The following is a 13,289-nucleotide window of genomic DNA, read 5'->3' on the forward strand; positions in this document are numbered from 1 at the left end:
ATGAGAATTAAAAGTGCACAGAATAAGAATAGATCTCTCTCGCGCGCTCTCTCTCTTTTAGGATGTTTGGCACTGAAGGCAAGAAAGGAGAGATGGAAGTAGTTCAAAAAGCACAAGGGGAAGAAAACCCTTTATTTTTAGCTGATGGCAGTTTTTCTCTTTTTTAAGTATGGCATAAATAGAATATACATGTGGGTAGAGAGAAGGAAATTAGTGGAAAAAGGAAAGAGAGACAATTTAAGTAAAACGATCCATTGGGAGGCAGGATCTTCTTTGTACAGTTGTCTGGCATTTAGGAGCAAGGAGTTTAAGTTCGGATAGATGCCATAATGCTAAATTTAGAGATGCAGGGGAGAAAAGTTGAAGGAATTTTTGCTTGAAAACCTGTTTTCCTCTGTGAAGTAGGAAGCAGAGACTTTTGAGAACTCCAAGGTTGGAAGTGGGGAATAGGAGATTGGCAAGTTGAAACACCTGCCCTGGTGAGGACTAGTTCTGATAGCCCAGCAGGAATTAGAATAAATCTGTAGTGGCATAATCTTGTGATTTCTTTTCCTCTCTCTACCAAGAGAATAGCAGTTAGACTCATTCCAAAAGGGTAGATGTAGCAGAGGATATAAGAACTAAGAAATGGAGTGTGAATATTATGCAGATTTTTCACTTTATAATCCTGGCTACGTACAATAGAAAGTGGTTAGTGAATGGAGGACCCAAAGAATACATTTAGTGGAAATTAAGGGAGTGAGAAAGATAAAGGCTAGGAGCTTGTGACCAAGTACTAAGATGTAGAAATCTTTTTTTTTTTTTTTTTTAAGGTTTATTTATTCAGGAGAGACACAGAGACAGAGAGAGGCAGAGACATAGGCAGAGGGAGTAGCAGGTTCCTTACAGGGAGCTTGATGTGGAACTCGATCCCAGATCCCAGGATCACGCCCTGCGCCGAAGGCAGACGCTCAACCGCTGAGCCACCCGGGCGTCCCTGGAGAAATCGTTTTGTAAAGTGACTGAAGGTCTAGAGGTTTTTCATGGTCTGTAGGATTTTGATACTTTATTGGAAATTGTTAGAAGCTGGATTTGTTGTAGAGTTTAAGTTAATCTGTTGGTTTTTACATAATCATTTTCTTATGTAGCATTTTGTTTTTTAACTTTTATTTTAAAATATGTTAAGCTTACAGAAATGAGTGGAAAAATATTGCAAAGAATTCATGTATATCGTTTATCCAGTTTCCTCAAATATTGAACTTTTTAAATATTTGCTTTGTGATATTTTCTTTAAATGTGTATACGCATACAAATGTATACTATGTTTTTTTTCTGAAACATTTTAAATAGCAACCATGCTGTCCCTTTACATCTAAACGTCTCTGTGTATATTTTCTGAAAACAAAGGCATTCTATTATAAACTACAGTGCAAATTATTGAAATCGATAATACTTATATAATAATGTAACCTGTAAACAAATTTCACCAATTTCCCTAAGATCTTTTATAGCAAAAGAAAATACATTTTTACAATGTCAGGATTCAATCCTTGATTAAATCTTGTGCTTAGTATTGTGTCTGTTAGTCTCTTTTAATCTGGAACTGTTCTCTAATCCTTTTAGTCTTTCATGATAGTGTTTTGGAAAGATTTGCATCTGTAATTTTGTGCTATTCCCCACAGATATATTTATACTTTTCACCCATTGGCTCTAGAATTCATTGATTATGATAGCCTGAAAAATAGTTCTGGTGGTTGTGTTGTCAAATGGTGATTTCCTAATTCTGTCATTTCTTCTACATTTATTTAGGATTCTATAAGGAAACATTTTCCTTTTCTCCAATTTATTCATTTATATCGGTATGAATTAATGGAATTCTTATTTTATTCTACTAGGTTTAATCTGATGCTGTTATCATTTATCATGAGGCTCAGCTCATCCCAGATTTGATCATTGGGCGCATCTTCCATCAGCTTCTATGTCCTTTGATCATGTCTGTACTTTCCTACCATATAGCATCTAGATAATGTGAAGTATCTGATTTCTAGAGTTTGGTTTGGATTGAAGAAGGTTCTGTTTACACTTACACATAGGGCTGTCATGAAAGCAAACTGACCAACACAAGAGTTATTGCCACTGTAGCTTACTACTGCTGTATTGGGTGCTTAATGAACATTTTCTCATGGAGTTGTTTGTGGAAAAATTTTAATAAAACAGTTGGAACATTGGTGGCACTAACATTGGTTAGTGTGCTGTGCCATCCTTACAATTAGAGTATAAGGAGTAGATAGTATTACTGTGAAAACTGAATGCCTTTGTAATTTATTTAGAAGAATCATATAATGTGATTAACAAAGGCAAAAAAGGACACCATGAAGATAACTCTTATAGATGGAGAGGAGACAAAGAAAAAGCTCGTAAGAGTTATTCCGACCTCTAAGATAGGTTTCATTAGAAAATCATCACACTAAAATGGATACGTGTTCATATCTATTTAGCACTATTAATTGGACTGATTGAAAATAACAAACATGATCATGTTGGTTTATGTACCTTTGTTTTCTTATAAAGATAATGGTTATAAAAGATGATTGAATGGATGTACCATCTGTGGTGATTTTTTTCTTTCAGTATAATTGAGAAATTTTACATTGTCAGTTTTATAACTTACAGAAAATTATTCCTTTAGTCAAAGTGGAAATCTCTTTAATGTACCACTTTGTGTCTTACTTTAAGAACATAAAAGAATGTTTCTTACTTTCATCTTCCAGTTCTAAGGAACTTGGGAAAAATAGAAAAGTAAAAAAGAAAAAAAGAAAAGTAAAAATCAAAGAAATAAAAAATTTGGACAACTTGGCAAGCACTCATGCTGCCCATTTTGTCAGCTGTCATTTTGTAACATTTTTTCTTATTTAAAAATAGAATAATTTATGAGTTAGTACACTATTTTGTTACTTCTTTAATACAATGTCATGATCATTTCTTTATGTTATTTTCATGTTAGAAACACCATCCTAAATGGCTGCATAGTGTTTTGTTATATTGATATTATGTGTTTATACATTGTTTCCAGTTTTCCGTTATAAAACTGTGATGACATGGGCAGCCTGGGTCGCTCAGCGGTTTAGTGCCGCTTTCAGCCCAGAGCATGATCCTGGAGACCCGGGATCGAGTCCCTCATTCGGCTCCCTGCATGAAGCTTGCTTCTCCCTCTGCCTGTGTCTCTGCCGCGCGCGCTCTCTCTCTCTCTCTCTCTCTGTGTATCTCATGAATAAATAAATAAAATCCTTAAAAAAACTGTGATGAACAGTTTTATAAAGAAATCCTGTTTTAAGTTTCTGATTAGATTCTTTGGGTGTAGTCAAAGTAAATGTGTTCTTAAAAATACGGCAGTATAAGTACAGAGAAAGAAGCAATCTAGGCATCCATACCTTACCAACCAGAAATAACTTAAGTTAGCATTTGGTGAGCATAATTTCATTTGTACGTATAGAAGGGAACAATGTTACAAAAACAATAATGTTATTTATGTTGTTTTAAAAAATGAAAATGTGAAATATGATTTTGTTTGAATTTAACACCCAGGGAAAAAAATTTAAAGAACTGCTGGATTCTAGATAAAGGTTTCTTTAACACAGAGCTATTAGATTATGTAAGATTTAAAACACTAAAATTAAGAAAAAAATGAAAACCAGTAAGAACTTGGTTGGGGTAATTTAAAAAATGGTATGTTTTAATTTTAGATCTTAGAGAGTAAATCCCTGCGGTGATAGGTGAGTGATAACTAATACTTTCTCTCATCTCATCTTTTCCCCATTTCCTGATTTTAATGTTGCGTATATTTTTACTTTTTCAGAGTGTATGTTTCTTTTCTGTTTGCCAGCAGCTATTTAGTCTCTAGCTCTGTATTCACTGTTAGTTGCATTTTTAAGAGAATTCAGTGCTAACCACCATATCTTTTCTTTTTCTTTGATTCATTTTCTGATTGCCTGGTTTTCATTATGGAGTAATTTTTTTTCAAGAAGTCATGGGTGTTGTAAATACTTTATACATGGAAGACAACTTAGCTCAACTTTTTAAAAGTGTAAACATTAAAATTATAAAACATTTCAAATATAATGAAAAGTACAGAAAATAATGTAAAAGATGGTTTTATATCCACTATGGAGATAATGGCAAATGGGGATAATAGCATTTTTACCATATGTGTTTCAGGCTTTGAGCAGTTTTTTCCTTTTATTTTTTTAAAGAAAGATAATCTTAAAGCCTTATATTTATGCCCTTCCCTTCTTCCTCATACGCTATCTTGAATTTGACTTATGTAATTTCTGTGAATGTTTTTACTACATAAAATAGACACTTTAGTTTTAGATTATGTGAAAATGTATTTATTACAATATTTTGCTGTTTTATACTTTCCCAGCTTGCTTTATTCACCTCGCATGTTTTAAAGATTGGTCTATGATGATCCATGTATATCTATCAATATAAAATATTGAATTGTGTTATAAATCATGGAATAGTATTCATTTTCAACTGGCAGACAGTTTTCAGTAATCTCACTATTACAAATAGTGCTGCCGTAAGCATTCTTTTACTTGTACCTTAATGTCCAAGTGTGAGAGTTTTTTAGTGTTGACATCTGGAAGTAGATTTATTGCACTCTACACACCTTCAGCCCTACTCGAAATTGCCAAATTGGTTTTCAAGGTAGTTGAGTGAATTTATACTCTTTATTAGCTGCTCCAACTCCATCCTTTCTAAGAGACATCTTTGCTCTTTTAATTGTTAGGGATATTTTCTTTTTTTCATTAATTTATATTCTTTATGTGATACTGTTTAATTTCTTTTGTCCAATAAAATGTGTTTTCCTAGAGTTTTCATTTCTACTAACTTTTGTCAAAAGATCACCCCCTTTATGGCCTGTTTTTGGTTTTGTACCTATATTTTTTCACAGTAAACTATTTTTTGAGTAAAAATTATGTTTATGAGCATTTGTTACTGCTCTGTGCTGTAAGTCACTTATGTTTCCTTTGTCAGTGTATACAGTCTCAGGCAGTTTATCTCTGATCCTGTGATCTCAGTGATTTTAACCTTGCCAACTCATTGATTTTGTTGTGGGAGAGGATAGCTACTTGTGACTTTTGTGACTTTCTTTGTTGTTGGCTGTCTTGTCTGCTGTGGTAAGAAGGGCTGTCTCTAGGATTGTTCTAAAGACTTGAATGATGTGGGGATTTGGAATTTATTTTCTTGTTTAGGATGTATAAATCAGTGAATTTTTGTTTTGAAAACATGTTTTAATTTAGTAAGCTTTTGGACCCAACATTTGCTTATTAAGTTATGGTGAGTGCCCATAAAGTTGGATAATTAAATAAATATTTCAGGTTTCCACTATGTATAAAGCACTGAGGAAATCATAGGAATATATGAGGATGTTTCTTGCTCTTGCAGCGTTCAGTGCATCCATTCTTGACTAAGCTCTCTTTCCCCACTTTGGTAAAATAAAAACTCTGGGAGGCTTAGACAACAGTGTATTTTCTGTGAAGCCTACTGGAAGCTCTAAACTGAACTATTTTAGGGGATACTAGGATGAATAAAGCATACTTCTAAATTCAGAAGGTTATGAACTGATTGGGAAGGTAGAAACATTCCTAAATAATTAGAAGTTGCCAGGGTCCCTAAGTACCCAGGGCATCATGAAACGGTACAAACTTGCAAGAGGTAGTTTCCTGAAAGGAAATGGTTACAATTAGAATTTACTAGATCTTGTTTTTCATTCTTGTGCCTAAATAGGTTTGCTTTTAAAACCTCTAGTTGTTCAGATTCTGATTGCTGAAAGGGGCTTATTTCATGTCTGAGGACATCTATTTTGATGTTTTTACTCTATTTTAATGTCTGAGATCTCAGTTCTTTATTATGAAGCAAATTCCTTAGACAATTTTGCTTTTTAAACTTTACCAGATACCACATTTGCTGACTTATTTTGGTGCATGCAAATCAGAAAATCTATCAGCGTGTTCTTATTTAATTTGATTAAGGAAATAGGAATGAAACATTTCATTACAAGTTGCTATTATATTGTCAATGGCAATATGTTACATATTACTAATGCCTATGTTAGATAGAATAACACACTCATATATTTCTCTCCTGTCACTCCCCCTTCCTTTTTTTTTTTTTTTGAGGACCATGAGATCAAGCAAGTTGTTAGTAAGTCTGTCTTAAGATCATTTTGACCTGTTGGTAAGGAGACAGAATTGTAGGGCACATTTATAATAAATACATATTAGGTAAGATCTATATAAGTTAAACAGAATTTTGAAAAAAATCTTACTATTTGTAACAACTAAAGAATTAGGTTACACGTTTGACATTAATTAGCTATGAATACAACTAATGAGATGCCCTGTAGAACCCTTTGTACTTAAGGAGGGAATCTTAGGGTCTAGTATATTTACATTGGAACTTTAGCATATAAAAAGGAATTTAACCAGAGGTTGAGTGCTTTTGAAAATAGAAATTTATAAAATCTGTTTATAAACATCTGTTTAGTTTCTTTGTTCATTGCTGGTCTTCGGTATGTAAATATTGCTCCCTCTTTTTATCCTTTCGCTTGCTTAGGTAGTAAGTAGCTCTTACACAGACGTCAGAGTACATAGGTTATTCACTTTCAAGACTTCCATTTTACACTATTTGACTGGTGACCCATTTTGCATTTCTTTTTAATTTTAACCAATGTTGACTCCAAATACTTTGGAGCTTTTATTTTTGTAGTGTTCAAGAAGACAGATACAACCTTTTATAAAGCTCTTACTTCAGCTGGGAAAACAGATTGCAAATGAACAATTACATAAATAATTGTTATGATAGGTACTCTGAAGAATAGTGTGCTTTAAGAGTACAACAGAGAGTCCTCATCTACTTTTGGGAGATGTGAAAGGCTTCTGTGAGAACTTGATTTTGATCTGAGATATGAATGATGTGTAGAAGTTAGCTAGGCACAGAATGTGTGATATGGAAATAATTGAACATATATAGCTCAGAGTTCTTTTCTTTTATGTGATTATGTTTAATGTTTCAAAGAAATGAATTAATAGTAATAAATGATACAGGCCTAAAGCTCAGATAAACAGTCTAGTCTGGCATTATAGATTTTGTCTTCTGTTCTTTAATCATTCTGTTGTCTCATTAAATATCTCTCTTATTTTTTCTTAAAACAGATACATATTGTGTATTACATTCTTCTAATGTATATTATTTTGGCTGCAATTACAGGTTGTGTTATTTTTATTAGAAAATTGCATATACATAAACCTAGGGGGACTGCTGTAATGATATTATGTAATAGTTATGTTGGAGAAAGCTTTTTATCGTAGAATATGGTGCTTACCCGTATTACCTCATTGCTTCTGAGATATACCAAACCAGAAACTAGAGGTTTCATTTTATTGCATTTTGAGTTTATTAAAAATTTCAAAATAACTTATATTTAGGGTGAAAAATTCAAGTAGTAGAAAACAATGAAGTCTCTCTCCTCACCTGCAGTTCTTTCCTGTTTCTTGCTTATCTTTCCAAAAATTTTGATTGCACATGTGTATTACACAAATAATATCTCTCATTATTTTAAACATTCAGTTACATATATACTCTTTGCATGTTTTTTTTTCAACTGACATGTGAACAGACAATAGCAATTTTACAATGAAACAATCCTTATTTATTTAAAAGATAGTTTAGTTGTGCCCTCATAAAATATCTGATGATACTTAGTTTTGTTTTATTTTATTTTTTTCTTTTTTTTTTTGATACTTAGTTTTAAACAGTTGTTTTGCAGACTTGTTCAGGTAATAGAGCATCTGGAGCTCATGGTGCTTTTTGTGGAGCACCATGAATAATGAAATAATGATATCTTTCATACTAAGAAGAAAGTATTAAATATAAAACTACAACCAGGATTCTGTACTTTGAAGAGAAGAGGCTGAAAACTAGGCATAATTTGCCAACTCACAGTTTTTTTATTAATACTCATTTCTTATATATTCTTTCCTAATTGTTTATATTTTTACTTTTAACATAAACATTCATTTAATACATTAAAACATTTAGTTTTTATTAATGGAAAAATGTCCAGAGACAATGAAGTTTTAGTGGAAGTAACCCTAAAATTAAGATAATCCTGTTAATTTGCTAAATAAATAGTGTGTTTATATCATTAGGAAGACCTAGAAGTTTTATTGGTAGAAAATCTACCTTCATTTGCCAAGCAGCAGTGCTTTGTGGGAATCTACCTTCTGAGCTATTGGTTTAGATCACTTGGGCTATCTGCAGGGATTGTTTAGCCCCTGCTATATTACCTTATCCCTAGCAGCATAGATAAGATAGCTCACTTTCTTTGTGAATGATTAAAATGGGTAGCTTGATTCTACCAGTTGATTTTATTGCAGCTCTAATCTGTTTTTTCCTCTGATTCAGGTGTTAAAGAAGGCAACATAGAATGATAGAGATGACCATAGATTTTTGCTGGAGTCACATTATATAAGAGTTCAAAGAAGCCTTTGTCATCTATTAATATCATACAAAGGGCAAAAATCCCATTATATGTAGGATGATCATTCAATTTTCTTGAGAATGAAAGGGGTGGAGAAAATGCTAAATTGAGTGGAACCCTGAAATAATAGGTATAAACTAGGACTGTCCTGAGAAAAACAGCTGTATGGCCATCCTAGTTATAGCAGCCCTGCCAGAGATTCATCCAAAATCTGCCTGAAGCTATTTGTTGCCCTACAGAAAAGCTAGTGTTCTCATAATTTAAAAGATCTAATTAAAATTTTAACAGTCTTTTATAGAGTTAAAAGTTATCTCCTTACAACTACAAACTCTTCTTCCCAGTTTTGTCTTCTGGTATTAAATGTAGTCAGAATATGGTAGTATTCAAAATACATTATCTCTTTGCATACCTTTTTTTTCTTTTTGACAACTTTTTTTTTCAGATATTCACTGAACAACACTCTAGTTCATCCATACATTCTCATTTTGATATGTTTAGAAAACATAGCTTCTCAAAAAGCAATGCTCACAGTTATTAATCTTTTATCTTAAGATAGAATGAAGTGCTACAGCAAAGGAGAGCTGCCAATTAAAGGAAAAGAAACAATAGTTTACACATGGGAAGGCTGGACTTTCAGCTAGTGTTAATCATAATGCTTATGGTTGTCTTATTTCAAAAATAATACATATACATCAAATAAGGACTAACTACAAATATGCTTAAGACGGCCCTCTTGTCATTCTTTTATCCTTCAGGCTAAACAACTGGCTTTATATGCAACCTTTCATCATCCTGGTCACTATATTCAAGACATATTTTAGTTTTCATTTGCTGTTGCCCGTGTTTTTTCCAGGAGGCTCAAAAATAGGACAAGCTAGGAGTATCACTTTTGAGGTGATATGTAGACAGTAGACAGAGCCTAGTTCATTATTGTTTTTTTTTTTTTTCCTAGTTCATTATTGTATATATGGAGTTCTCATCCCACTAATCTCTGACCCCCCCCCCCTTTTTTTTGGCTGCTTATTATAATCCTTAAAGAATATAAAATAGAACCACTGGACAACATGATTAAGGAAAATTTCCATAAATGGCATTAATTTGATGAGCATGTAATTTGATTTGAACTCTTGAATGAATTTAGTTAAAAGGCAAAGTAGGCTAATTTATAGAGGCACCAAACATATCAAAAATAACAAGTTGAATTTTGGAAGTTCTCTGCCACAGTGGGTAGAGATTACTGATTGAGTTATTGGATTTTACTGTTGATACATGGGACATGTTCACCGTATATTATAATTTTGTAAAAATAAAACAAAGTGTGAGATAGGGCAGTTGAAATAATTTAGGGTATGTTTTACAAGTAAGCTTTACTTCTGAGATCATATGTAAAAGTATCTGTAGTTACTTTTTTTTGGTCTGTTTTTAAAGATTTTATTTATTTATTTGAGAGAAAGCATGAGCGGAGGGAGGGGCAGAGGGATAAGTTGACTCCCCGCTGAGCAGGGAGCCCAACTTGGGGTTCAATCCTGGGACTCAGATCGTAAGCTGAAGGCAGATGCTTAACTGACTGAGCCACCCAGGCACCCATGAATACATTTGGATAGGTTTTAAGTTAAGTTGGTCATTCTGGGAAGCACATTTATGTATTTGATATGGTAAGGAGTGTTTCTTGTGAGGAACCAGAGGAGAGCTATTTTGTCATATAGGATCTTTTTCTTTAGTACACTTCATCCACATTTGCAGCATTAAGAATAGAGATAGGACAGTGGTTTTCCTTTTTTTGACACCATCACTGTTAATTGTTTAGTTGATAATGGTAAGTTTATACTATATACTTAATATAAGTATATTTACTTTATTTGCTTTAACTTGCTCATCTAATATTTTTGCTCTTCAAAGTATGATCAAAGATGGAACTCTCCTGGGTACCTTGTAATAGGAAACATAGAAGATGCTTGGTGACGCAAGACAGAGTGTTGCTAGTCAGGAGGATGGTCATGTGATGCCTGCTTAGAAAACTGCTGCAAGTAAATACAAAACTCATAGAAAATTCACTTTATGATTATTTGACCTTAAATTCAGTATCTGTGAGTAAATGTTATTACCTAAACCTTGGTGTTAGGGGAAAAGAAAAAAACAAACTTATTAACTTGAGGAATGATTTTAAGTATGTTTATGGCAGTTCTGTTACAATAGAATTTATGAACTCACAGAAGTATCATGCTAGTGTGATCACTAACCAAGACACATACAAACAGTAGTGAAGTAAATTTTACTTTGCATATATATATATATATTTTGAGGCAAGGGAATAACTACTTATTGGACTGATAGCACCAAATTATTTCAGGCCACAAAATAAAGTATATTAAATTAGAGGGGAAGGAGGAAACTAGTATTTATTAAATGCCTTCTGTGTGTTAGGTGTTAATGTTAGATGCTTTTCAAATGTTATTTTACAATTCTATGAGGATTTTGGCTGCATTTTGAACTTAGACTTGGAGACACCGAGGAACTGAAAAGAGGTTTATCAAAGCTCCTAAAAGGGGGAACAGAAATTTGCATGCTCTTTTTTTTTTTTTTTTCCTCACTACATCACAGAACTCAGATTTGTGTGTGTACAGATTTGCTCTGCGACAAAATTTATTTTGGGGATTATTTTTAACATTGAATTTCTTTAAAGTGCAAGAATAAATTAAGGTATGAAAATTGAATAATGTTGAAGACCTGTAGTTTCTCTTCAAACCAAGATTCTAGCGAATTTAAAAGTATCTTAAAAAATCTAGTAAGAATCTTTTCCGAATATATTTTAGGTGAATTATAGTACCTCTTAAAATTTTTTAGAAAAGATTTTATTTATTTAGTAGAGAGAGAAAAATCCCAAGGGGTGGGGGAGCGGAGGGAGAGGGAGAAGCAGATTTCCCACTGAGCAGGGAGCCCTATGTGATGCAGGGCTGGGCTCATTCCCAAGACCCTGAGATTATGACCTGAGCCAAAGGCAGTTGTCTATTTAACAGACTGTGTACCAAGGCATGCCTTTTCGATGAGTCACTTTTTTAGAGTATTGATGCTTTTGGTTGACCTATAGTTAGTTTGCCTACATGTTATTATCATCTCCTAACAAATGAGCATTTAAAAGAATACTTATAAATGAAGTAATAAGTCCATAGCCCTACTGCTTAGGTTTGATTCCTGGCCTTACCCTTCCTAGCTGCTGTGATGTCTGGCAAGTTACTTTAGATATCTACATTTTCAAGGTTGTATTCACCCCCACCCTTTTAATCTGTCAAATGGGATAACATTCTCTATTTCATAGATTTGTTGTGAGGATTAAATGAGTTAAACGATTGCAGATCCAAAATATTATCTTGCACTTACTGAGCTTTCAATAAATATGTTGTGTTGAAGAACATCTTCCAGGATTTTACATTGGATTGATTGATCTTGCTTTATAAGTAATTCTTTGGGTACTTGAGAAAAACATCAGAGTATTCTACATTTTTGGAATGTTTATTATTTCCTTTTATTAATTCAGGTTACATTTTCAATTATGCTAGATACTAGTGTAATAGAAATGGTATTGTGGTTTTATTATTAGGTGCTTTACTTTTCACCGTAGTACACAGTGATTAACACATGGTAGACAATATTTATGGTAGGATTGAATGAATTTGAATCTATTTGTAGTCATGATTTTTTTCTTTATGCTTTCTTAATTTGAACTTCATTTTTACTGTAAAGAAACAACCAAAATTTAAATTCTTCATGACTACTTAAGTCTCTTACAAATTTTGTTCATCTTTTTAAATGGTTTTACTTTGTTTTTAGCTAAAAAATGATCCTTTCCCTGAAATAATCTTTAAAAATTCTCTTAAAATTAAAAAAAATAGAGACGCCTGGGTGGCTCAGCAGTTGGGCATCTACCTTCAGCTCAAGGTGTGATCCTGGAGTCCCAGGATCGAGTCCTGCATCGGACTCCCTGCATGTAGCCTGCTTCTCCTCCCTCTGCCTATGTCTGCCTCTCTCTCTATCTGTCTCTCATGAATAAGTAAAAATCTTTAAAAAATTTTTTAAAATAATAATCAGAATGACATTAATACTTCTTTTTCTTTGTTCTCTTAGCTTCACAATGAAGAGGATAATTCAGAGTCATCGGCTCTAGAACAATCATCAACTTCAAACCCAACACCACAGATCATTCAGACCACTCCTTCAGCATCGGTACTTGAAACGGAGTCTTCTCCTCCACCTTATAGTAGTATTACTGTGGAAGTACCTACAACTTCAGGTATTGTTTTTAGTACCAAACATTTAGTAATACTTTTAGTAGTTCAGGCTTTTTTTTTTTTTTTTAAACTAGTGTGGTTTTGTTTAATTATAGAGTTTGTTAAAGAGGCTTCCTGGTTTTATATATTTTTTTTTAAGAAAGGTTTTCTCGAAGGACAGTTTGTAAAATACTTATTCATAAATTACTTGTCTCTTATTTTTGCTTTCAAAAAAATTACAAGTGTAAACTTTATTATGCTTACTAGAATCTATTTCTAATGGAGTAGCATATTCCTTTTGGAAGAAATAAATTGTATATGCACAAAATTCATTTATGTATATATATATATAGACACATGCACATATAGATACATACATGTATATATACACACATACATATTTGTGTTTGTCTATGTCTACTTATATAGTTATAAAACAAGGTGTTATTGATGCTGAATGTGAGCAGGAATGTGGTATGTATGAACAGAGGTGAAGG

At 32.9% G+C, this 13,289-nt stretch overlaps 1 protein-coding gene across 1 annotated transcript in view; it reads left to right on the plus strand.

The window, feature by feature from the left end:
* Nucleotides 1–13,289, plus strand: part of NDFIP2 (Nedd4 family interacting protein 2) — a 65,293-nt gene that overhangs the window by 18,855 nt on the left and 33,149 nt on the right. The window contains exon 2 of the mRNA XM_038569856.1: nucleotides 12,650–12,815. Coding sequence (XP_038425784.1) covers nucleotides 12,650–12,815 — 166 coding nt within the window. The remainder of the gene's footprint in view (nucleotides 1–12,649; nucleotides 12,816–13,289) is intronic.

Source organism: Canis lupus, chromosome 22 (assembly GCF_011100685.1).
Source record: "Canis lupus familiaris isolate Mischka breed German Shepherd chromosome 22, alternate assembly UU_Cfam_GSD_1.0, whole genome shotgun sequence".
In the NCBI taxonomy this organism is placed as follows: Eukaryota; Metazoa; Chordata; class Mammalia; order Carnivora; family Canidae; genus Canis; species Canis lupus.